Raw genomic sequence first — 23,629 nt, 5'->3', positions numbered from 1 at the left:
GAGTTCTGAGCTGCTATGTGGGTTCTGGGTATTGAACTGGAGGTCTTAAACACAGAACAAAGCCACTGCTCAAGTCCCCAGTCTACCCTTTAAAAAAAAAAACAAAACAAAATAAAACTAAAAACCAAACCAAACCAAGCAAACAAAAAGCCCTACTAGTGATTTTAGTAGTACACGGGACTAAACTAAAAAGTCAGTCATCAACCAGAGGCTCAGAAGACAGCAAAACTCAAAAGTCTCATATTTGTTGATGATAAAAACTCAGGCTTCCCTCAACTTCTGCACAGGCGTGTTCTTCTGATACCCAATGACTGGCTACATGCTGAAATGGAATTGGACACTGCCAAGTGCTGAATGCTTGGTTTATGTGGTGTGGAGTATGGAACCCCTGACTTCAGGGATATGAGACAAGCACTCTACCAAATGAACTACACATATGAGATCCACAACTAGTTTGTAAGAGTCTAAGAAACAAAATACACAAGGGGGAAAACTATGGTCCATAGGTCAAATTCTGTTTGTGTCCACTTTCTATACACCCATCCTAAGAATGTTTTTTACTTTTCCTTCTTTTTATTTTTTTTAACATTGCAAAGCTTCCTTTAAAAGTCAAATCATACATGGCCCATAATGCATCAAATAATTACTATCTGGCCCTTTACAAAAAAAAAATCTTAATATTGAGTCCAGGCTGGCCCCCAAATTCATGGCAATCCTCTAGGTTTGTTGGACTCTTAAGTGATGGGATTATAGGTATGAATTACTATGATCAGACAGGTTTTATTTATTTGTGTCACATGATGGAAGGCTAAATAGCTGACATAGTATTCTTTGTAACTTGGATTATTTATTAAAGATAAGGCATTTAAAATATGCACCAATATTTCTTCATTCCCAAACAGCAACTGGCTAGGCTACCCATCCCTTTCCTTAGGAACACTGCCATGAAACCAGCCAAAGTACACCCCGATAAATGGGATCACATTTTCTGTGGAAGCATATTCATTTTGGAAAGGAAAGCAGATGGGAGACAGCTTGAATTTATTTTGAAAGGTCAAAGAAAGGTAGAGCTGACCATGTTGTGATTCCAACTTGACATTCTGGGAAGTATGGATACCCTGAATGGAGTGCTTGGCAACGCTCAACTTTCCTGGTTATTTTTAAAAAGCAGTGCAACAGATTCTGTGGTGGCTGTGTGGGAAAACACAAGAGCAATGAACATGTCACAACTTTATCACTAACTTGGGGGCTTAATGATACACAGAACCGGTGGAGCATTTGTCAGAGAGAGGCACGTCCATGAGAGAGCTGCCTGAAGTTAGTCTTTAGGAATGTGGGTTCCACAGTTGTGGACCTCAAACAGATAAGCACAAGAAATGGAAATGGCTTCAAGAGCAGCTTGAAGTGAGATAAATCGTTGGGAAAGACAAACCCAGTCAATAATTCTGGCAAGTCCTGAAGGGTGCTTGTTTCCCTTGAAATCCATTTGGAACAGTTATGCACATTTTCGTTTTGTGAAATATTAAACAAAAGCAAGCTTTCAATAGGCCAGCCAGTTTCCATTTCTGTGAAACAGCTTTATTCATAGTCAATTCTACGGCCTCACATCTCTGTCACAGGAATGAAAAACAATCACTATTGACTGGAGTCAAAAGGATACTAAAGTCACAAGGAACATGTCAAAATATTCAGTCTGTGGCACAAAATCTTGCCAACTTGTTCCTTCCCACAGTCCTGTTCCCCCAAAAATTCACCACAACTTTAAAATAGTCAAGAACAAAGTTGGAAAGTGGCAGCAAGGGCATGAGAAACATACAACCGGGATTTCCAGCTGCTGTCTAGGAAAACAGAATGCAGTCCCTGCCTTCTATTATGGATAAACTCGTAAACACCCTGCTGGACTAGAGAGGCCACAGCACCCCCACTTGACCACCGGCTGTTCTCTACAGACCCTGTAAGAGTCTCGTTTGTAAGTAACATTTCTCCAAGACTCCATTCATGTGCAAACACAATGGTGCATATGATTTTCAGGTGAAAAAACATCTGTTTGCAAAAACTCAGCTGTTTCTAAACATTTCCAATTTTGGTCACTGCTACCAATACTGTAATTTCTCTTCCCTAGTTTGGCACTCTCTTCCCTGTGCAGTCAATACTTGTGCATACTCCATAGGAAGGCAGGGTCACAGAATCGGAATGAGAAAAAGGAGGGCCACAGGGGATGGAGGGGAGGCACATAATCCAACCACCATGTCTATACTGGAGCAGCTTTTCCAAGAGTTCTGAAAGTACAGGGATGAAGACATTTACTCAAGGATTACCACCTTATGGTCACTGTATTAGACAGGAGCAGTTGCTAAGACATAAGAAGGAGGTTTTAACAAAAGGATGTTACAAGCACAACTGAACGGGTTTTAGGTGTTCCCTTCTCCACCAGCCTAGCCCCGCACATAGGGACAGATGAACTGGAAAACTGCTTGTCCACAGCAAGTGTGGTGAACTCAAGAATCACTAAACAAGACAACTACCAATCACATCCAAGCACTGCTTTGCTTAAAAACAAAACAAAACCATGCAACCTTGATCCCAAGTGGAAATGTCAAGTTTTATTTTAACCATGGTTATTTAGGTGTTTAAAACAACTACTATCTAGTTACAAGGTTGGGATTCACACAGAAACATAGCAAGCCTCTAAAATAAAACACAACTGAGGCAACTAAAGTCATAGTAAATACGGACAAAAAGCACAGGTCAAAGTGTTTACATAACATGTGAAACGAAACTCCAACACTGGCCAACATAACCAATTCAAGCCCATTCACAATACTTACTGATATGATTATCTGCTTCACAAGCTTAGTATCATCAATACAATCAAATGCTGCCAGTAAAACCAAATGAGAGTATTGGCCCTGGAAAATGGGAAGACAGCGAAGGTTAAAAACAATTGTATAAAGGGTTGACAAATCCTCCTGTGAATAAAGGCATTTTGCTGCCAAGTCTAATGACCTGAGGCCAATCCCCAGAACCCACATGGTGGGGGAAGAGAACAGACTTTCTAAAGTTGTCCTCTGGCCTCCACACATATGCACAGCACCCATCCCCTACACATAACTTATAAAAATTAACAAGACAAAATAACAGCAAACCTAAAAAGCTGGGCATGGTAGCAATGGTTTTAATCCCAGCATTTGAGAGGTGGCCAAATCTCTGTGAGTTTGAGTCCAGCCTTGTCTATGTTATCATGATGTAATGAGACACTGTCTCAAAAACAAACAAAAAACTTTTCCTTACATACCCTACCCATAGAGCCTACATAATAATCTGTCCAACCTTATGCAAACAAGATGAGTCAAAGTTGCTCAAATGAACTAGCTAATTATATTCAAGATAAGATGATTTAACAAAAAAGAAAATAAAAATAGAGAAACATATTTGTCAAATAGCCCAAGAATCAAGATACAACATCTAAGCAAAAACCAGTACTTGAAAATTTTAACTGAGGCAATTAAATGAAATATTAATTAGGGGAGGAGGGCATGTGCATACAACTACATACAGAAACTATTCAAATCACCAAAAAGCAAATGGATAATCTCAAGGCACGACATATATATTATAAAATATATACATATATTCATAAAATTATGAATTATATAAACATTTATAAAGTTTTTGTACATACACAGAAAACTCTAGAAGGCATAACAGTCATCCTGGGTCAAAGGACTACAAATTATTTTTATTGTATTTTGTCTAATTGCATTTATTATATTGCTGAATTTCTTTGAAAAGTTATAGATATTTAAAAACAAAACTCAAATCACATACGAAAAGTGGACAAGAGCTAGGCATCACTATAACATATAACACCTATAAATATTTAATACAGGGAGACCAGAAGACTGCTGTAAATTTGAGAACATCCAAGTCTACACAATTGAGTTTCAGAGGCTACATGGTGAGTCTCTTCTTAAACAAACAGCAAAAACCCACAAGTTCTAAAGGAAAGACACAAGCAAAAAAGAAACTCCTCTAAATCCACACACAATAACAAAAAAAAGGCATGCAAACTATATAAAATACAATGCCCCCAAGAACAAGATAAAATCACTGCTTTTAAGAGTAGAAAAGGACACACACAGACACTGCCTACAATCACTTTAACTTTTGGGGGAAAGCAGTCACCTTTACATTGATTAGAATGTAAAATGGTTTGTTTCTTTGGAAAGCAATTGGCAACGTTAACACAATCATGCATGTTTTCACCTATCAATTTTAGCTTTAGAGGTGGATCTTAGACATGCTTCCACATATGTACAGACACATAAAATGTTTACTGGGGTACTGACGATCTAAGGAAGCTAGAAACAATTCAAGTACCCAACAGAAGGGACTGGCTAAGTGAATCATGGTATAGCCATGCAATGGAACACTGTAAAGTCATTACAAGTGCGACAAGCAGATGTCTACGCAATGAAATAAAGTGACTCCTGAGATGAGAAAACTGGTAAAGGACGGTGCACACAATCAAAACTACTAGTCAGGCATGCAAGTAACTGTAAGGTATTCCTGCAAGAATATAGATGTTGAAAAAAAAAAAAAGAATATAGAAGTCGGTACACAACTTATCACATCTAGACACTGAACATGCTTCTCTCAGCAGCCGAGACCTAAAAACCCGTCTAACACACCACCTTGATCTAACTGACATTTACAGACTACCATAAGTAATTCTATTCAAGACACTAACTAAGACAGACCTAATGCTAGGCCTGAAAGGAAGTCTCAATAAAATGTAAAAGACTGGAATAATAAAATAAAAATTTAAAAGCCTCAAAACTGAACAATAACATCTGAGATTCTAAATAATTGTTCAAATCTATTGGGTTGTTTACCTCCTTCCTTGGAGATGATTCTTAAATTAAAAGGATGTCAGACTGCTAGGTTCTGTTACCACCACAATGCCAAACTAGGAAAAGGCCAAAAAATGAACTGGCCAATTATCTCATGTAATCAAGATCTAAAATTAAGAAGTCTAATTTTATTATTTAGACTTACTAATACAGTTTAGATAAAACTTTATTAACATCCTATTTTTACTCAATTCTACTTTAAGTATTTCAACTAAAGATCACACAAAACCTACTCAACTGTGAACTGTGAGTAAAATACTCTTATACATCACAAGCAGGAAAAAGACCACCACCTTTCACCTCACAGAAAAGTTAGCTGCTACCGAGTGGCTGCATACTAACTCCCATCACTCCCAAAGCCACAGAAGACCACCTATACCAAACAGCATCTATCCCACCTTGGTCTGAACAACACTTGCTGAATTAGTAACTTAGTTGTTCTCAGTGGATTTTTTTTAAACAGGAAAAGGTTGAACATAAAACAATTCCCATTCACTAGTAATTGATAAATTTATTGAATTATAGTTATATAATTAAATATCTACTACCACATATAACCTAGTTTTAGCATTTCTTTGTATTGTTAACATGAAAAAGTCATTCAACATTTAAATACACAAAAATTTCTATTACTTTTATTATTGTATGGATGGTAACGCATGTGTGTGGAGGCCAGAGCTCAACCTTAAGTACTTTATTCACTGATATACTTCCTCCCCAGATAGAAACAATGCCCAGTTAAAAAAACAAAAAACCTTTGCATCTAATGCTAATCCTCCAACAGATTCCAAGGAGCAAAAATATATAAGAGCTCAACTTTTCTTATGACACTATAAATTTATACCAAGAAAACAGACAAATTTCAATTTATTAAGGTTTTGTGGTAGCAAAAACCAGTCTTATGTTTCTCAACGACAATCTGACATTTTTACCTAGATACATATGGCTTAGATAGGTAGCAGTAAGGGTTACTATGTTCAAACAGTAAGGCTGGGGACAGGTATAAATACCAGTCTTTACACACCACAACTAAATAGGGCTTGGGGTATAGTGCACAGACAGGACATGCACCTAGAATATAGTAATTCCTTTCTTTGATCTCTAGAAAGACACACATACATGCAAAAAATTCATATGTACAGAGAGAACTATAGTATGAACCCTATTTTGTGCAAATTAACCCAGAAAAATTACACACTTTCATGCAGTTTTCAACTTTCTCCAATAGACACAAATTCATCTCACTTAGCCACTTTTATGAACAGGCTTTTGTTATACTCACATTGGCCACCTTTTCAACGTAGGTCTTCATTGTTTTCACGATCACTTTCCTGTCCTTAATAAGAAAAAACTGCCTCAATGAACTTTTATAATATTTATGTAGTATTATATTTTCGTCAGCACTATCTCTTTGTTAGTGAAAAGACCAATTTACAAAGCAGAATGGAAAACATTGCAGTGTGAGCGAAAACACCCCTACGAGGAGCTATATAATCTTCAACTTATGTCAACCCATTTAGGCACAAATATGGAACTATGAAATTCTAAGCCACAGGCAAACCTTTACAACATTCCTCTTCCAATGTTTGCTATGACTTTAAGAACCTAGCTTACAGATGTGTTTATTATGTCTGTACAATAGTTAAATCTGCAGTAAGTAAAAGGTAGATAAAAGACAACTAACATTTAAAGGATGAATGAAATACGTAAATTCTATGATCTAGATCGATATTCACCTTTTTCCTCAGAGTATTTAATACACACAGGAATGCATGTATGGTGTATTCAACTACTAATGATCTCTGCCTTCCTCCCATTTTCAATATGACCATTAACTGAAGAGTAAAGAACAGAAGACAGGTGCCCAAACTGCTACAAGCCAAAACTGAGCATAAACATGTCTTGGGCTTGGAGGATCTCTTCCTAATCTTCAGGGAAGTTTTGGGTCTCTGCTAAAGCAGAAAAGAATACAAGACCCAATGAAGATGCCAAAGCCCCAGGAGGCCCTAAGACACATCTTCCAGAATATGACACTTCTGTACAACTGGGAACTAAAGTAAGACTACAGGCTACTGACTCAAAGTTTAAGGATCAAGTCCAGACTGCAGGTAAGGCATGGCTCTGACACTTACCTTGGGCGTACCATGCCACAAGCAGTGCATGGCCACTCTGGCGCCATCGTGTGTGTGGGCCAGGTACACCACTGCTTCCCGGATGGCTTCAATTAATTCCTAGAGAAGAGTAAGGCAGACAGAGAACACTGACTGTAGGCTTTAATTCTACAGTCAGTCTCTTTCTAGACACATTTTCCAAAAAAGCAGCAAATGCAGCTCATAGCAATAAACATTTCCGATAAACAACATAATTTCCCTTATATCTATTTTAAAGTATGCACAGGTGACCTGTGATATACTGCAATGAATACAGAAATAGCACCTGGGGGTAGCAGTTCTAAGGGGGTGTTTAACAGAACAGCTGGGAAAAAAACACACTCTCCCATATGTGTATATAACAAAACACAACCAAAACTCATCCTGATGGAAGCATCTGTACTTTAGTTTGCTTCAGGACAGGATCACTCAACAAGTCATATGAACGGTGTACCAAAACACTTAAATAATACTTCTCAATGAAATCTTTGATCTAACATTTAGGACAGGACTTTACTCACAGATAACCTTTTTGTAAAAACTGAAGGGGGGAAAACAATTTAATTTCTTATTTTCAAAGTCTGAGTACCTAGGATATAAATGAGTTCTGGAACCCAATAGCTACAGGGATCCTGAATTAAAATTTTCCATCAGGGGAAACATATACAAAGTCTGGAAAGAGAAAAGGCTACACTTCACCCTAAGGTACCACCCTCTCCTGGGGTGAATCTCAAGACTAGATTTCAGGAGACATTTCAGAATTCCTCCAAAAGTGCTCCCCCATAAACGGGACATGTAAATCAGTGTCCCCCACCTCAACGCCCAAGGCTTAGGGGATATTGTGGCAGAGTGGGTGGAGAGATTCTACAAAACACAGGGACAACAGTCTTCTGGACTGGCCTGGACCAGACCACTGCATCCATGAAGTCACAGCAATAGAAGCGTCATTGATAGTTGCTGACAGCTTATAGAGGAAGGAGACAATCTTCAATAGTATGGCTAGTAGATTGCCCCACAACTGTAAATACATGGGGAGCAAAAACTGAACTCTATGAGTTATTAAAAAAAAGCGTGGAATTGGAGAGGATGGATCTGGAGGAAATTAGGACTAATATAGTCAAATTACATTATATACATGTATGAAAGTCTCAAAAAATTAATAAAAACCTGGAGGCTCCAATTATGCTTCGTAGGTCTTGTCATCTTATGCCCACTTCAGACGTTTGCTATGACTGAACCTGGTCTTTTACTGTCCCCCAAACACTCTCAACACAAAAACTTGACAATACTGAGTTCTACGGGGAAGAGGGAAATTTCCCAAGAGAGCAAGTACTGTTCTTTGAGCCAAAACATTGGGGGGCTGCAGAGAAATTATTCTATATGCTAATTGGAGGGCTTCAAAATTCTCCAGAATGTGTGACAGGCATATATGTTAAGAGAAATCAGATGTGTTACTTCAGTCAACCCTTGTGATTAGAAAATGAGAACCAGTGGACAACAGGTCACAGGTGGATGAGGCAAGCAAAGTTCCAGAACTAAAGCATAAATTCTCATTTGTTTTCCCACCACTGACTCAAAGGGCAGTGCAATTACCTTCACTGGTCCTCTGCCTTCCATCATATAAGGGCCAGGCTTTCACAGGTCATTTAGTTTCATATTAAGTATCCTCCCTTAACATTTTAAAGCAGGCATGTTTTTGTTGTTGTTTTATTTAAACTACTGGAACATTGAGGAATCTTCCAATGTAAGTTACCTTCTAGATTAAATTAGCTAGAGGAGACTCTCTGGATTGTAACTAGAATATAAAAATTTAGTGCCACTAATAAAACTAGGAACAACTCAACTCTATTCTTTGGGTGGGGGGGGGGACTGGAATTAAAGAGATTTAGCAGATCGGTGCCTGTTTAGTGCTCACCTAAGGGAGAAAGGAACCCTGGCATTTCTAAAGAACTGTGTATATCAGAGCAGCCTCGCAAAGTCCTAATGGCTTTCCCTTTCCACTTTCAGTTTATTTTTGTTTCTGAGTGCAGTCTCACACCACAGTCCAGGCTGCCTTAGAGATTACTTTGGAGCCCAGGTTAACCTCAAAGTCAAGGTTATCCTCCTGTCTCAGGCCCCCAAATACCAAATCTCAAAAGTGTGTGCTACCACACTGGTTTTACACCAATTCAAAGACAGAAACCAAGAACTTACTGATCGAAGTTTTGGGGGTGCATAGGTAAAAAAGTCCAAGAACACTTTATGAACCAGGGAGTGCTTAATCACAGCTTCTCTGCAAACAGAAGGAAAAAGAATCAGATCTAGTGAAACAGCAACACAAAGACAAGTAACCCTGTCAGTCTTAAAATCATCTAAGCAAGTGAAATGGTTTTTGCTAAATATAATTTGTCACAGATCAATTGTATCTTTCAGCAAGATTAAGATGCTAAAATAGCCGGGCGTTGGTGGCGCACGCCTTTAATCCCAGCACTCGGGAGGCAGAGGCAGGCGAATCTCTGTGAGTTTGAGACCAGCCTGGACTATCAAGCGAGTTCCAGGACAGCCTCCAAAGCCACAGAGAAACCCTGTCTCGAAAAACCAAAAAAGATGCTAAAATATTTTAGACTGTAACACTGGTTTAGTGACATCACAACCAAGAGCAGGATACACATTTCCAGGCTCTACAGCAAGATGATGCACTAGTCCCAGCGTGTTCTACCTCATCAGAACAAGGTCAGCTGCAGTGTCTCATCTTGCCTGGTCCATGAAGGCAACAAGCAGACTTCTAAGTCTATGGCACAGTTTAAACAATCAATTATATAAAGCTACATACCATAAAAAGGTTCAGTATAACACTTCACTTTGAAAAAAAAAAAGTATCATTTAAGAATGTTTACAAACCACCATAACAAATAGCCAGTAAGATACAATATTGAGAGCATGTCTAACTGCATCAAGAACAGTTTCAAACAAAATGTTTTATACTCTTATTTATGATGGATTATTAACAGTCAGGAGGAAAATGACTCCTTTCCATCAAGGATTCCATAAAATGTGGGTCCTTCAAGTCCTCTCAGTCTGTAAATAACAAGCCTTTCTTACTTCTGGGCCATCGGAGTCAGAATCTGCTTCATTTCATCCATAATAAGCTCTAGTTTTCCTGGCTGCGCCTCCAGCACCTTGTCCAAAGTTGGGTGATCTGCCGACTAAAACAGAAGAAAAATCAAACGCCTCCCAATGTTATTACTTCAGAACAAGCCAGAACTACAGCCATACTAAACAAGTTTAAAGTAAATTTGAGATGTTTCACATTTCTAGATCGAATGTCCACAGAATAGTTCCTTATGATCTGAGTCCCTGTCTATACATCTGCCAGTGTGTGAGCATCCCTGTGTACGGTTGGCTCTAGCAATTTCCATGGATATAAAACCCTGGTGACACTTTACAGTCCCATTAAAACAACAAAGGTATTTATATACAACCCATACGATCCTTCAGTATATTTTAAACCATCTCAAGGCTACTTACATGATATAACAAAACATAAACGTTCTAAAAATAATTATATATACTATATTGTTTACAGAACAATAAGGAATGAAATTTATACATGTCTAACAATAAGGAACAAAATTTACACATGTCTAGTACAGACATACATTTTTTTTTCCCTTTTGGTTTTTCAATACAGGGTTTCTCTGTGTAGCCCTGGCTGTCCTGGAACTTGCTCTGCAGAACAGGCTGGCATTGAACTCAGTGATCCACTTTCCTCTGCCTCCTGAGTGATGGGGATTAAAGATGTATGCCATCACCACCTGGCACTTATTTTCTTCACTTAATGGTTTTGGTTGGTTGAGTTGTAAGATGTGAAAGCCACAGAAATGGGGGCTGGTTGTACTTCAAGAGCCAGTTAGACCACCAACCAAACTGCCAACCATCAGGTCTTACAGGTCTTACCAAGCACCTAGCATGTGCCCAATCACAAATCCTTGCCTTGGTGCTAGTTTTATAATTGCTGGGTATTCCCAAAGTTACGTGTCACAGCAGAAACGCTCCAGCAATTCAACTCAGGAACTGAAGCTTGTACACTCATGTCCCAAGGTTTGAAATAGATCCCATCACTGGCTGGCCTCAGACTCAACTTCTATATTCCATCTAGTGCCAAATCGCTAGAACCCTTCCTCTCCAGAACCAATGCAGACAAAGGTAAGGCAAAACCAGGAAGAACATGAGCCAAAGCAACAAGAGGAAGCCCAGTGCACCTCAGCCAAGGCTGATGTTGGAGCAGTTACAACGCTCTGCTCTTTACTGCCATCTTTGATCTCGCTGACTGCAAAGACACAATGAAGCACCACACACACACCAGTTAGAAGCAATAAAAATGGAATGATCCAAAGATGATTGAAGGCAGCATTCTGGAGGAGAAAGCATCGAGTGACCACTTGCTCCCTACTGCACAGACACATAATCTAAAAGAACAGACATGAGTTGTCCCCTAAAGGATCCTGAAACTTTTAAAAACCAAACAGAAAAATAAACACAAGAGGGAAAGAACATCCAGAAAGGCCACCTTGTAAAGCTGAAACGTGTTCCCATAGAGCTCCTCCGTCAGCATGTTCCTCTGTTCCAAAATGGCTTTGTCATTGTATGCATACTCCACGATGGCCGATGCCTCTGAGTGCCGCAGCATCTTCCTCACGTGACCTTTAAAACTTCTGATTATCTCTGCGATCTGTGGTTTACTTCTAAAGACAAAAGAATACAGAGAAAGTGAATGACAGAAGAAGGCTGGGTAACAATAAACCCACAACTTTCCAAAGGCCAACTCACCAATATCTGTGTTAGAGAAGGGAGTTCTCCTATAAGGGAAAGCTTGTGAGTGGGCAAATCAAACGGCATGCATTTTCAATGTGTAGAAGAAAAAGTATGCTGCAATCCTCAGTGAGAAAGCCCAGTTCTGCCTACCAGCTCAAAGAGACAAGCAGGTTCTTTCTTAATTTATTATGGCAGTACTGGGGATTGAACCTAGGACCTTATGTAAGCAAGGCAAATGCTCTGCCACTGAGCTACAGCCCCACCCCTAGAGTCTTCAACTTCTCTGTGCCTCGGCTTCTTCATTCACAAAATAGAAAAACAGCTGCTGTGACAATTAGATGAACTAAACTGCAATGAGAACAGCCAGCAGCGCCCACAGAAAGTGCCCCCATCAGTTCCTTCAACTAGACACAAGGAAAGCTAGGGAAGGACAGCGTCAAGGAGGCAAATGGAAATAAAACAAACAGGATTTATTCTAAAGCATTAGAGCAGCTAATAACTGCCAGAAATAATTAGGAAAAATGTTATCAATTGCATGTCACACATCTCTTGCTGCTATCATATTCTGATACATTCTCACACCTGAAAGGCCGGTCTAGATAAGACCCAACAGCATGTCATCGAGAAAACCATCCTACCCTGACACGTGCTAACACAATAACCTACCTCAGTGTCTGTTCTTCTGCCCCTCTCAACTTTCTACCCTCTAAATACAAGTGAGTGAGGTTAATTATTCCAATTCTTTGTTCTTTATCTTAAATATATAAAAGTAGGTCCTTAACAATAGAGAAAGCAGCACTATTATTTAGTCAATTTCAATTATTTTAAGGTGTTGCACCCTAGGAAAATCACAAGTGTTTGGAGGCAATTACTAAGATCAGAGATCTTAAAGTAACATTTGGGCAAAGACGAATCCACAAAACCAAAAGCCAAGCAAAAAATACGCTTTATAACAACTTACCCATACATGAGAAATTTCTTGACAATATTCCTGGAATATTTGGCTTTACTTAGTTCAACCAAGTCACCTGGTAGGGAAAAACAAACCAAAACATGACCTGGTCTCCTCACTTCAGTTCTCCAGAAACAAAGAAAAGAAACACATGCATGATTCTGGAACAGGGCAAAGAAACCTAGCAATGAAAACTGTTGCAGAAAACATGGGACTACTCCGTAGGATATTCTTCGGCATTCCAAGAGAAAACAAGTGGCTTTAATCACATGCCATAAAAATGCTACATATCAACAATACCTTGTAGTTCTTCAAAAGCTTGCTTCCTCTGCTCTTCATTCCCATACTGAATGAAGCACTGGATCACGCGTGTTGAGTCATGTGCAAAAGCAATCTGTAGGAAAACAGTTGGAACTTTCTGGACTCAGAATGTCTGAACCATCATGTTTCTACTATTTACACCATTACAATTTATACTTTTTTCAGCTTAAGCTGCACCAGCCTGTTTGAGACAGAGATATGTTAATTACGTGGTGCGCTATTGTTTGGCTTGGCTTCCCATCATAACTCACAGCTGAAGTAGATGCTAGAGACAGAAAAGTCTACCACCTTTCCAATTCCAGTCCTAACTAAGACCACACCCACAAGGGTAACATGAACTGTGCTTTAGTAAGTTAACGTGGGACACACCAATCCTGAAATGTTGCTACATCAATAACCATAATCACACAGAAAGAACACATTTGCCTAAGAGCAAAGAAACTGGATTTTTTTTTAACAAACTGGCATGAGCACATTCTACTTACCGTTTTAATTTTCCCTTGAATCAGCTTCTGTAAATCACTCATCAGCTTCCCTCTTTTTTCTTTATCACAATCTTTTCTGCAAGGGAAGGGCAGCTGAAATTATTTTAAACATGAAAACAAAACAGCATGCAATATATGTTCGACAGTTCAGTGTGGTTTCTCCTTCGAAGGCAGGAAACCTCTGACATTAAAATTATTATTCTGGAGCAGCCAGACAAAAGTAATTTTCCCAGAGGCAGAAACTCATCTCACAAGGTATAATTTTATGCATCAATCTAAATCTTAACAGCCAGAACTTCAGAAGCAAAGAAAAATAATAAAGCAATCTGAGATAGCAAATACTTAAACATCTCAAAACCTAGCTGATAAGAAATTGCCCTTCATTTTCTGAGAAATCCTTCAGGACAGGTATCGAATCCATTTGACTACCATCATTTCCACAAAGCTATCTGACACTATCCTAATGATTTCACACATTTGACTACCATCATTTCCACAAAGCTATCTGACACTATCCTAGTGATTTCACACATCTCTGCACTCAGTACACCCACACTGCTGCTGTGACAGGGGACTAAACATGTCAAAGAAACCAGATACTGTCTTTGATGTTTAGAACATCTGTCTGTTTACAGGGCAAACCTTTGTGTTTCCCTTGTCTTGGACAGACTAATAACAGCACTGTTAAGTGCCAGTACCTTCTCAAGCTCTCCCAAATGTGCTTTGCCCGAACCACGATGTCATAGTTGGTCTTATCACTGAGCTGCCGGCTCTGCTTCAGCTCTTTCTTCTTCTTTTTGAAGTCATCCCATTTGGGTTTCTTGGCTGCTGATTCTAGAATTAGAGTCAATGCATTTAACCTTCCAAATACTACATATGAATAAACTTTAGTACACAGAGCAATTACCAGGACCAATATTCATTCTAGAAGCTACAAGGGGAAAATATAAGCTGGTGGTGAAGTTCAGTGGTAAAGCGCTTGAATGTACGAGGTTCCCCATTCAATCTAAATATCAAAGATAGAACAAAATCAGCAGTAAGACACCACTGTTCTGATAGCTGACATGCATTATTTAATTCTCAGAGTGTGAGGTGGGTACGACTTTGACTAACCTCTTCATACTAGGTATCACACAGTAAGTCATTCATCTGAGGCCACCCCATGGTAGAAACAAGATGCAAATCCAGGGACAACCTACAGTTGCCGTTCACTCATGACAACACACAGCAAGCTCCCACAAATTAATGATATAAAAATCGAGTATCTATCTATTCCTATATCTTTGAAATGTAATTATATTATTAAACAACAAAACCAACCAATGAGATAAATGAAATGAGTATTTCATTAGAGTATTATTCACATAAGTATCTCCCCCAAAATCCTTGGGAATTTAGTTATGTCTAAACATCTCTCTGATCATAAAATTCACTTGCTACAAAATCCAAAACAATAAAAAAGTCACACTAAAACCTAGATATAATTATCTAGAAGCAATTATCTCCTTCTTGCCCCTTTCCTTCTCTGTTTTGATCTTTAAAATGCAATAATCTTAGCATTTATGCTTAACATTATTGGATTCTCTGCATTCCCTCTTAAAACTATTGGGCAGGCTACAAAAAAAAAGGGGCGGGGGACAAGCTATTGGAGCAAATACTGAGTATGGTGGGTATGGGGAAAGGAAGGAAAAAAAACCCAACTGGAGTGGGGAAAGGTTTTGTAGATATCCTGAGAAACAATGAAATTCCTCTTCCCTCATCTCAAGCATGCTGTCCCTCTGGCAAGCAATCCTTAGGCAAACTAAAGAATTAAGGAGCAGGTCAGAGGGCTAGATAGACAATGAGCCAGGCAGTAATCTCAGCCGGCAGGTATGGAGCCATGTAAGAATACACACTGTGTTAGGGAAATAAACCAAAAACTCTCACAGTGGGACAGGATGGAATGTGTAGTTCAGTACGGAGAAGCTGCTTGCTTGAAACCAACAAGGGACAATGAACATCGGGGCCACGCTGCACAACTGAGCAACTGCTGGTGAGAAGCGATTCTATGGATATCACAATAAAAAGACTGGCAGTTCATGCCAAAGACAAACAGAAGCCCCAGGAACAATTATCATTAAGGAGCAATTTGTCCTGAAGGAATAAAATGACTAAATCTATCAGGTGTGTAGCACATACCCAGGACTATTACTGAATGTGAACCATCTAACGAGCTGATCATATTAGCCTGGCCTAGGCCACATGAGGGCAGAGTCTGCAAATCTCTTAATTCAGCACAGTTGGCAAGTTAGCTGGAGCACACTGTGTCTTTAAGGTCAGCTTCTACAATTAGTTTGGCCCTGTACCTATCTCCCAACACAATGAATAAAAAAGTTCGCTGGACATGATAGTACATACACAGGTGGATCTGTGAACCCAAGGCCAGCCTGGTCTACACGGCAAGTTCTGGGCCACCCAGAGCTACACAGAGAGACAATGTCTTAAGAAGGTGAAAAAAGGTAAATATTTGATGAATGAATGAACAAATAAGTTCAGTTTGGCTTTCAGAAAGGAGTTTTAAGTTTCCTGCAAAACCCACAATTTTGCCTAATTCCTTGGCTAAAGAAATGAAGATCTCTAAGCATGAGAAAGTGTAGAAACATTTTATCTTTAGATTCATTTTACGAGTGCTTGGCTTGCAGGCATGTATGTGCACATGTGTGCTTGGTGCCTGAGGGCAGAAGAGGACACTGAACACCTGGAACTGGAGTTACGGATGGTTGCGAGGCACCATGGAGGTGCTAGGAATCAGACTCAAGTCCTCCACAAGAACAAGTGCTCTTAACTGCTGAGCCATCTCTCCAGCGCCAGAGCAAGATGTTGTGATGAGGAAGCACGCTGTTGTTTACTTAAGCCCTTCTGCGCTCCCTTCCTTCCACCCCAAAATGCTGCCTGTCTAAGAAAAGACAGGCAGTTGCTGACACAGCGGAGGACCTGGGCACCAAGGTCCAGTCACCCCTCTAAGAGCCGTGCTTACCATCGCTTTTATCATCGGGCTGGAACTTCCTCTTCTTGTTGAATTTATTAGGCTTCTGGAATTTGTCCTTCGGTCCTCTGCCCCCTTGTGGCTTGTTCTTGAACTGCTTCACACCCTTTTTGCCAGGTTTTGTGGCACCTTTCTCAAAGTTCTTAGATGTGACTTTAGGGCCGCCTTCCTTGACAACTTTCCTTGGGAATGTCTTTGAAGAACTAGAACCTAGTGATAACAACGAATACACAGTAGTTCACTGATTCTGAGCCTAACTCTCTGGTACCTACTCAACTGTATGCTGCAGAAAACTACAAGCTTTTAGTGCAATTGACAGCCTTACTCTCAAATATACGTGAATCCTTTTGAATAAATTAGGATCGAAATAATCAAACCAAAATTAAGAGAAAACTTTCTGATTATAAAATTGTATAGGTTAGCTATGTAAACCCCAGAAAGTAGAGGAATTAATAATAAACTATAATTTACCTCCTAGAAACCACTAATGCTAGAGCATGGTATACTTCTGCAGTTTTAAGCGAATGGCAGACATAAGATATTAAGTATCTTTCCACTTTGTCTTATTTGTGCTACCATCAATACTTATATTAAAACCTCAATGGTTCAATAAGATAAGCATTTAAGAACAAAATGAAGTTACTGAAGCTAAGAAGTATATCATAAACATGAATTAAAATATCTGGAAATGACTAATTTTAAGAAAAATCTTGAAGCCTATAATAAAATTATTTGGCTAAAAGTTTTAGTGAAAAAGCTTATATATATCTAACAGACAGGATGACAGCAACAATAGCTATGCCTTAAGATCACAAGGGAAAGCATAAGACTGCTTAGGACATAGTTATCTATATAGGCTTGGATTAGTCTACTCTGCAATACTGACACCTGATGGACTAATAGAGACATCACCATTTGAAATTCAGAAGGCAAAAGCTGAGTGTACTAGCCAGCTCCAGCCCATCAAACACTAAAATGAATTGCATAGTGTACAAATGTGAATACTGCTGACACAAATGTTCTTTTACAAATAAAGCATTCCTCAATTATTTTGGCAATTTCTACTGTCTCTGGACAGTAGTGGTGACAGTGTTTACTGTAATCCTGGCTCAGCACCTGATACAACCCCCCCACCATATCTTCACAGTAATGAGCACATGGGAAGCACATGTGGAGAAGGCTCTCTTACCACTGTTTTTAGGAAATCTGTTCTTTCCTTGTGCTGTCTTTGGACTCTTTCCTGTGAATTGTTTCTTCTCTTTGACTTCCATCATAGCAATTCTGGAAAACAAAGCCAAAACCATAAAGATTCACGGAACTGCTATCCAACGGGAGTCATTAAATAGTCGTGCAGCACACAGTCCTTGAGTGCAGATACAGGATAAAGCATCCAGGCACAGCCTGGCAGTTCTCATGCCCACCAAGTCCACGATTACCTCTAAGACATTAAAACAGAGGGCACAAAAGACACCAACACAAGAACTCAGGACATGCACACACCCTGGCTAGTGTGTGACACACCTGGAGGCAACACTTAAGCAACAGCACTGGCCAAACACAGACCACTATGAAGAATAAACACTACTGTCTGCATCTTTTAACCTGGGAAAGCCTGATGATGAGTAATGGCGATGTTACCCATTCTTGGCATCCACCTTAAAAAGCCAGGAATCAGCTACAGGATGCATTTAGCACATTACAATTTAATGAAAGAAAACCCAATAAAGCAAAAACAAAGGTTATTGGCCAGCTGTTTTAGAGGCAGCCTGATGACTTGCCGACCTCCAAGTCACACTGAACTATTTAATATTTAATTGAGAGGGATCTGCCTAAAAAACATGTCACCTGTGGGTTTCAGTGACCTTCACTGAGCATAGGTAAAGTAACAGACACCTCTCACCAACCCACAAGCTTTGGAAGGAGCAGAACACATATGGATACAAGGGCAAATGACACCAGGCTCATGTCTACATTTCGAAAAGTTACATGGTTACACACACCTGTAGGAATTCCTAGACAATGTTTCCAGATTAGAAATATCCATTCCTGATTTTTTTTTTCTTTTTTAAAGATAGGGTTTCTCTGTGTAACAGTCCTAGCTGTGCTGGAACTATCTCTGTAGACTAGGCTAGCCTTGAACTCACAGAGATCTGACAGCCTTTGCCTCCTATTGTGCAGGGATTAACGACATGCACTACTACCTCCAGGCATGATTTAATTTCCTGCTGGATGTATTGACAACACATACCTATAATCCTAGCTCTGAGAGACGGAGGCAGAAGGATCACTGTGGCTTCATGGCCACTCTAACAACATAAACTGGAGGTTAGTCTGGAATACATAGTGAGATATTGTTTCAAAATTCAAAACAAAACATGATTAATTCTTCAGAACACTTGAATGTCTTGGGAAGAAAAAAAAGGCAGGGTTCCAGGTAAAAATGTATTTGAGAAATAGCAAATTAAATAGCAATAGTCAGCAAGTAAGGAAAGATTTTCCAAGTTCTTAATTTGTTACTATAAACTACCCATTGGAAAACAAACACTGAAATATTCAAGACTTTCCAAACCTGACTGAATCACTTTCTCCAGGGAACACTGGAACATGCCTTGGGTTTGATGCCCAAAACTGCCTAAAAAGTACATAGTGATGTGTATCATTCCAGCACTGGAACTACTCAGTTTCCTCCTGGGCATTTTAATTGGATAGTTGTTTTAACACACTTGTGTTTCTGCATGTAGGTTTCATGCAAGTACCACAAGCTAACCAACTGTGCCACTGGTTACCTTTCTTTACCTTTCTTTACATATTACCATACCTTTCTTTACATATTAAGTCTGCATTTATTTTAAAACAATGAGTCTTACAAAAGTTAAAATCATAGGAGCCTATAGATCATTTACCCACCTTCCTCTATTGCTAACATAGATACTGTAATAAAACTAAGAAATTAACACTAGTATAATAGGATTTATTTGTATATCAATTCCCCATTCATATCCTTTTCCTATTCCAAGACACAGTTAATTTAGCCATCATGTTTTCTCTGTATTTTTCAGATTAGGTCCCCTTTGCGACCAAGATTTTCATCATTAGACTGTTATGCTTGGGCGCTCAAGCTAGCAAAGAAGTACTGTTCTCCCAGCACCAAAGCAACGTGGCAACATGATTTACTCCTGAAGTTAGCCTTGATCACTTAAAGCAGTATTTGCCAAGTATCTTCACTATCAAATTAATTTATGACTAACCCAAAGGCAAAGATAAGCAAATTAGGTTTTACTTCCTAGCCGTGTACTGGAAACTTTTTGATTATGCATAACTGGCACCTTAGGCTTAATCTCTGAAATGTAATTCTCTGTATTCCCACTGCAAACTACCCCCAATGAAAGCCCACCTTTCTCTCCCTGCCCATTCTCACCGTAGCCAATGGCACATCATCTACTTTACTGCTCAGAGAGAAAACCCGAGCATTGCTCCTGACATTTACCTCTTTTTGAGTCAGTCATCTATAACCTATCAGTAAGCTACCCTGCAATTCTCTTAAATGCCTTTATCTCCGTTACCAATACTCAATACAAACCATCAAAAATCTCCTTACCGAACTTGCAAATTAAGTACATTTTTCTTTAAGAGTATCAAGGCCTGTCACAAGCAACCTCCCTTTTTTTTTCTAATAACTTTTCAACGTTTTATATGCTTAGGAACACAAAGGACAATGCTTCCCAATACGCAAGAATACAGAAACTCCACACCTGCTTAAAACACTCTTGCCTCCCATCATGCTTTAGTTCTGTTTATGGATCGTTTCTGCAGTTTTCCCTGCCCTGCACTGCTCCTATGCCCAAGGTTTGCCACAGGACAGGCAGGGTGACCGTGACGCACCGGCCGGGGTCGGAAAGCCAAGCTAGTTTCTCGAGTTCTGCATCAAGCATCGTAACGGAGTGGGCTTAACCCGTGCTTTCTCCAGGCTCCCGCCAATCCCAACTCCGAGCCACAAAGGCAGCCCGGGAGGCGGCCCTGGTGGCGCCTCTGAAGACGGCCGATCGCCCACGGCCCCGCAGAGTCTCCCCGCTCCAGGGCAGCCAGCGGAAGGTGTCCCGCACCGCCTGCATCTATCTCCCTCTCCGTCTGCTATCTATCTCCCACCCCGCAGCACTCACCGCACACGTGGGCCAGAAGCTCACAGAGTTTCGCCACCTTCCGCCGCTTCCGCTTCCGTGTTTGGCCCCGCCCAGGTCCTCTGCTTGTATTCTTCCGCCACGGTGCTTGGGGTCAAGGGGTGGGGCTTAAGAGGAAACGCGAGGTCCGTAGTTTCTATTGGTCCACCCTCGCCACGCCGTCTATGCTGGACTGCGCGGGTTTTGGCCCTTGAAGGGATCCGTCCGGTGAAGACGAGTCAGTGGCGCCGGAAAATGACGTTGGAGCCTGCAGATTCTGGGAAAGACGCAGGGTCTCGCGAGGACGGCCCCGTTAACTCTGCAATCCGGGTCAACGTTCGGCTAGCTCTCCTGGGGTGTATGCACTTGAGTCTCTTTCGTCAGTCTAGCCTGGAGGATAAAAACTACTGGAGTCGGTCTGTTGTAATCTTGTTTACCAACCTCCATGTTTCCCGTATTCCCCACTCTAGCTTTGAGTCTCTGGGACTCAGGGAGACCCTCGGGACTCATCCCAAATGTAAAGAGCTGAGCAGTCAGTGAATGTGAAAAGCTCTCCATAAATGTTTAGCGTTTTTAACGTTGACCCATTCTTGAGCATATATTTCCCCTTTTATCCACTTCAGGATATGTAGTTAAGCTTCACCGAGGGAGCAATTTAGGTAATAAGCTTAGTCGTAGGGGCTGCAGAGTTGGCTCAACTTCCTCCTCTTGGAGAGGACCTGACCTCGATTCCAGCACCTACATAGCTAGCTGCTCGTAGTAAAATCCAGTTCCAGGGGATCTCACGACCTCTTCTGGCCTCCTGGGGCTCCGCACACACTTGGTGTACTTGTTCATAGAAGCAAAATACTTAGAAGCGAGTTCCAGGACAGGTTCCAGAACAATACAGAGAAACCCTGTCTCCAAAAAGAAAAGAAAACCAAACAAACATGATCATGCCAGACATCAGAACCGTATTGTCTAGACACAGTTCTGAAATACAGGGGCTGGGCAGGCGAGGTCCCCTTTGAAGCCCCATGGAATGAATGAACTTCCCATGTATCTGCAGCGTTTGGTGCTCCAGGCGTTCTTTGGCTTAAGGTTACCTGGCTCCGGCCTTTGCCTCTGCCTTCCTTGTGTCTTTGTTTTAAGAAAGCTTGTCATTTTGTTTGATAGCTCGAAGACAAGCTTGGAGACCATAATCCCCTGTGGACCCTGCCTGCTGTGTCTCTAATAACACCCCTATTTTAAGAAAGTGGAAAGTACCAGAGTTGATCCATCTTAGAATTAACACATAAAAAGGAGGATGTATCACGAATGCCTCTCGATATTTAAAATACCATATTATACAAGAGGGTTATGAAGATAAACTCCATAAATGCTATATGAAAGAGATGGAGTAGCAGGGCATTATTTTCGCCCATCAAGGAAAGGCTATAAATATCCTGGTACAGTATGACTAATTCATCTTTTTTTTTTAAGTTAAAAAATGTTCAGTTGAAGATTTTTCTGACTCAGGGATCTGAGTCATAACTCTAGTACTGAGTGGAGACATACATTCTAAACTGATCAAATGATAAAATTATAAAAATGTATTAGACCCTCCAGAGTTAATCCAAATGAACCTGTCAAACATCTGGACAGTAAAATGCACCTCACAAAGCTATCTTTTCCAGAAATATTCTGAACTTTGGTAAACCTAAAGGCGTGTTAAGACGGGTGATGTAGTTGTCTCCTCAATGAAACAGGCACTTAGAATATCCCAGAAGTTTCTCCCCCAAGGCAGCTGCTCACACACTTTCATTCAGCTTGCTTGAATTCTGAATCACAAGTGACTGTAACTTGGTTTTTTGAGACAGGGTTCCTCTGTGTTGCTATGTAGACCAGGCTGGCCTCAAACTCACAGATCCACCTGCCTCTGCCTCCCGAATGCTGGGAACAAAGGTGTGTGCCACCACCACTCAGCCTGACTCCAAATTTCCACCTCCAAATTTTGTAAGCAAGCCCCAATTAAATGCTTTGCTTTATAAGAGTTACCATTGTCATGATTTTTCTTCACAGCAATACAATGATGACTGAGATACTGACCTTAAGAATTTCTTATCTTCCAACTCACTCAGTGTCTTGTCCTTTGAGACATCCAGCTTGAGGAGCATAACCACATAAGATAGTGCAGTTCTCTAGGCTAGAAGTCGTACTTACGTCTCAGGTCCCTATCCCACTGCTGAGCAAACACTTTTCAGAAATACCTGTCTGCCTTTGTTATGACAAATGCATCCCTCTAAGTGTGTGCAGGGCATGAGACTAGAAAGGAGCCTGAGGGGTGCAGGGCTTTGAAGGGAGAGGGGAACAAATGAAAATGGTGGGGTATTTGTGACATGAAAGCAGACAGAAGTAATATTTGAGAGGAAGGAGACCAGAAAGTGTGGGTGGATTTTTCTGTACCGCCAGCCAGCTCAAATAATGGCGTGGAGACTTACTAAATATGAAAGTTTGGTTGATAGGTAAGGCTTGTTTCTAACTAGTTCTTATAACTTACATTAACCTGTATCTTTCATTCTACATTCTGTTACGTGGGTAGGTTACCTTTATTTTGTAAAGCTCATGTTGCTTGCTCTGTATCTCTGGCATCTCCTCTGAGACTCCACCTTCTTCCCAGTGTTCTCTCTGCCCCTGCCTAGTTATTGACCAGTCACCTTTTTATTAAACCGATCAGAGTAGCACATATTCACAGTGTACAAAAGATTATTCCACAAGAAAGAGGAGGAGAGGTGGCATGGGGAAACAATAAAAACAAACTATAAACACATATACATTTATGTGTGAAAATTTCACAGTGAAACCAGTTACTTT

General features: G+C 40.3%; 1 protein-coding gene across 3 annotated transcripts in view; it reads right to left on the bottom strand.

Annotated features, from left to right (window-relative positions):
- The window catches only part of Pum3 (pumilio RNA binding family member 3), a 31,838-nt gene extending 10,888 nt beyond the window's left edge, over positions 1–20,950 (bottom strand). The window contains exons 1-13 of one of the 3 annotated variants that reach the window (XM_005063722.4): positions 20,801–20,950; positions 17,830–17,921; positions 16,632–16,850; positions 14,314–14,449; positions 13,616–13,691; positions 13,110–13,203; positions 12,819–12,885; positions 11,613–11,787; positions 10,145–10,248; positions 9,257–9,335; positions 7,046–7,144; positions 6,196–6,249; positions 2,829–2,909 (exon numbers count right to left, since the gene is read on the bottom strand). In XM_005063722.4, coding sequence (XP_005063779.1) covers positions 2,829–2,909; positions 6,196–6,249; positions 7,046–7,144; positions 9,257–9,335; positions 10,145–10,248; positions 11,613–11,787; positions 12,819–12,885; positions 13,110–13,203; positions 13,616–13,691; positions 14,314–14,449; positions 16,632–16,850; positions 17,830–17,914 — 1,269 coding nt within the window. In that variant the 5' untranslated portion in view covers positions 17,915–17,921; positions 20,801–20,950. Of the gene's footprint in view, positions 1–2,828; positions 2,910–6,195; positions 6,250–7,045; positions 7,145–9,256; positions 9,336–10,144; positions 10,249–11,612; positions 11,788–12,818; positions 12,886–13,109; positions 13,204–13,615; positions 13,692–14,313; positions 14,450–16,631; positions 16,851–17,829; positions 17,922–20,392; positions 20,502–20,522; positions 20,759–20,800 lie in introns of those variants that run through there. The other 2 variants (XM_013117584.3, XM_013117588.3) reach the window with 2 other exon arrangements.
- Between the last annotated feature and the right edge of the window lie 2,679 nt (positions 20,951–23,629).

Source organism: Mesocricetus auratus, unplaced genomic scaffold, assembly GCF_017639785.1.
Source record: "Mesocricetus auratus isolate SY011 unplaced genomic scaffold, BCM_Maur_2.0 Super-Scaffold_4256, whole genome shotgun sequence".
Taxonomy (NCBI): Eukaryota; Metazoa; Chordata; class Mammalia; order Rodentia; family Cricetidae; genus Mesocricetus; species Mesocricetus auratus.
Note: the sequence above shows the minus strand (reverse complement) of the source record. Positions and strands in the feature narration are given on the sequence as shown.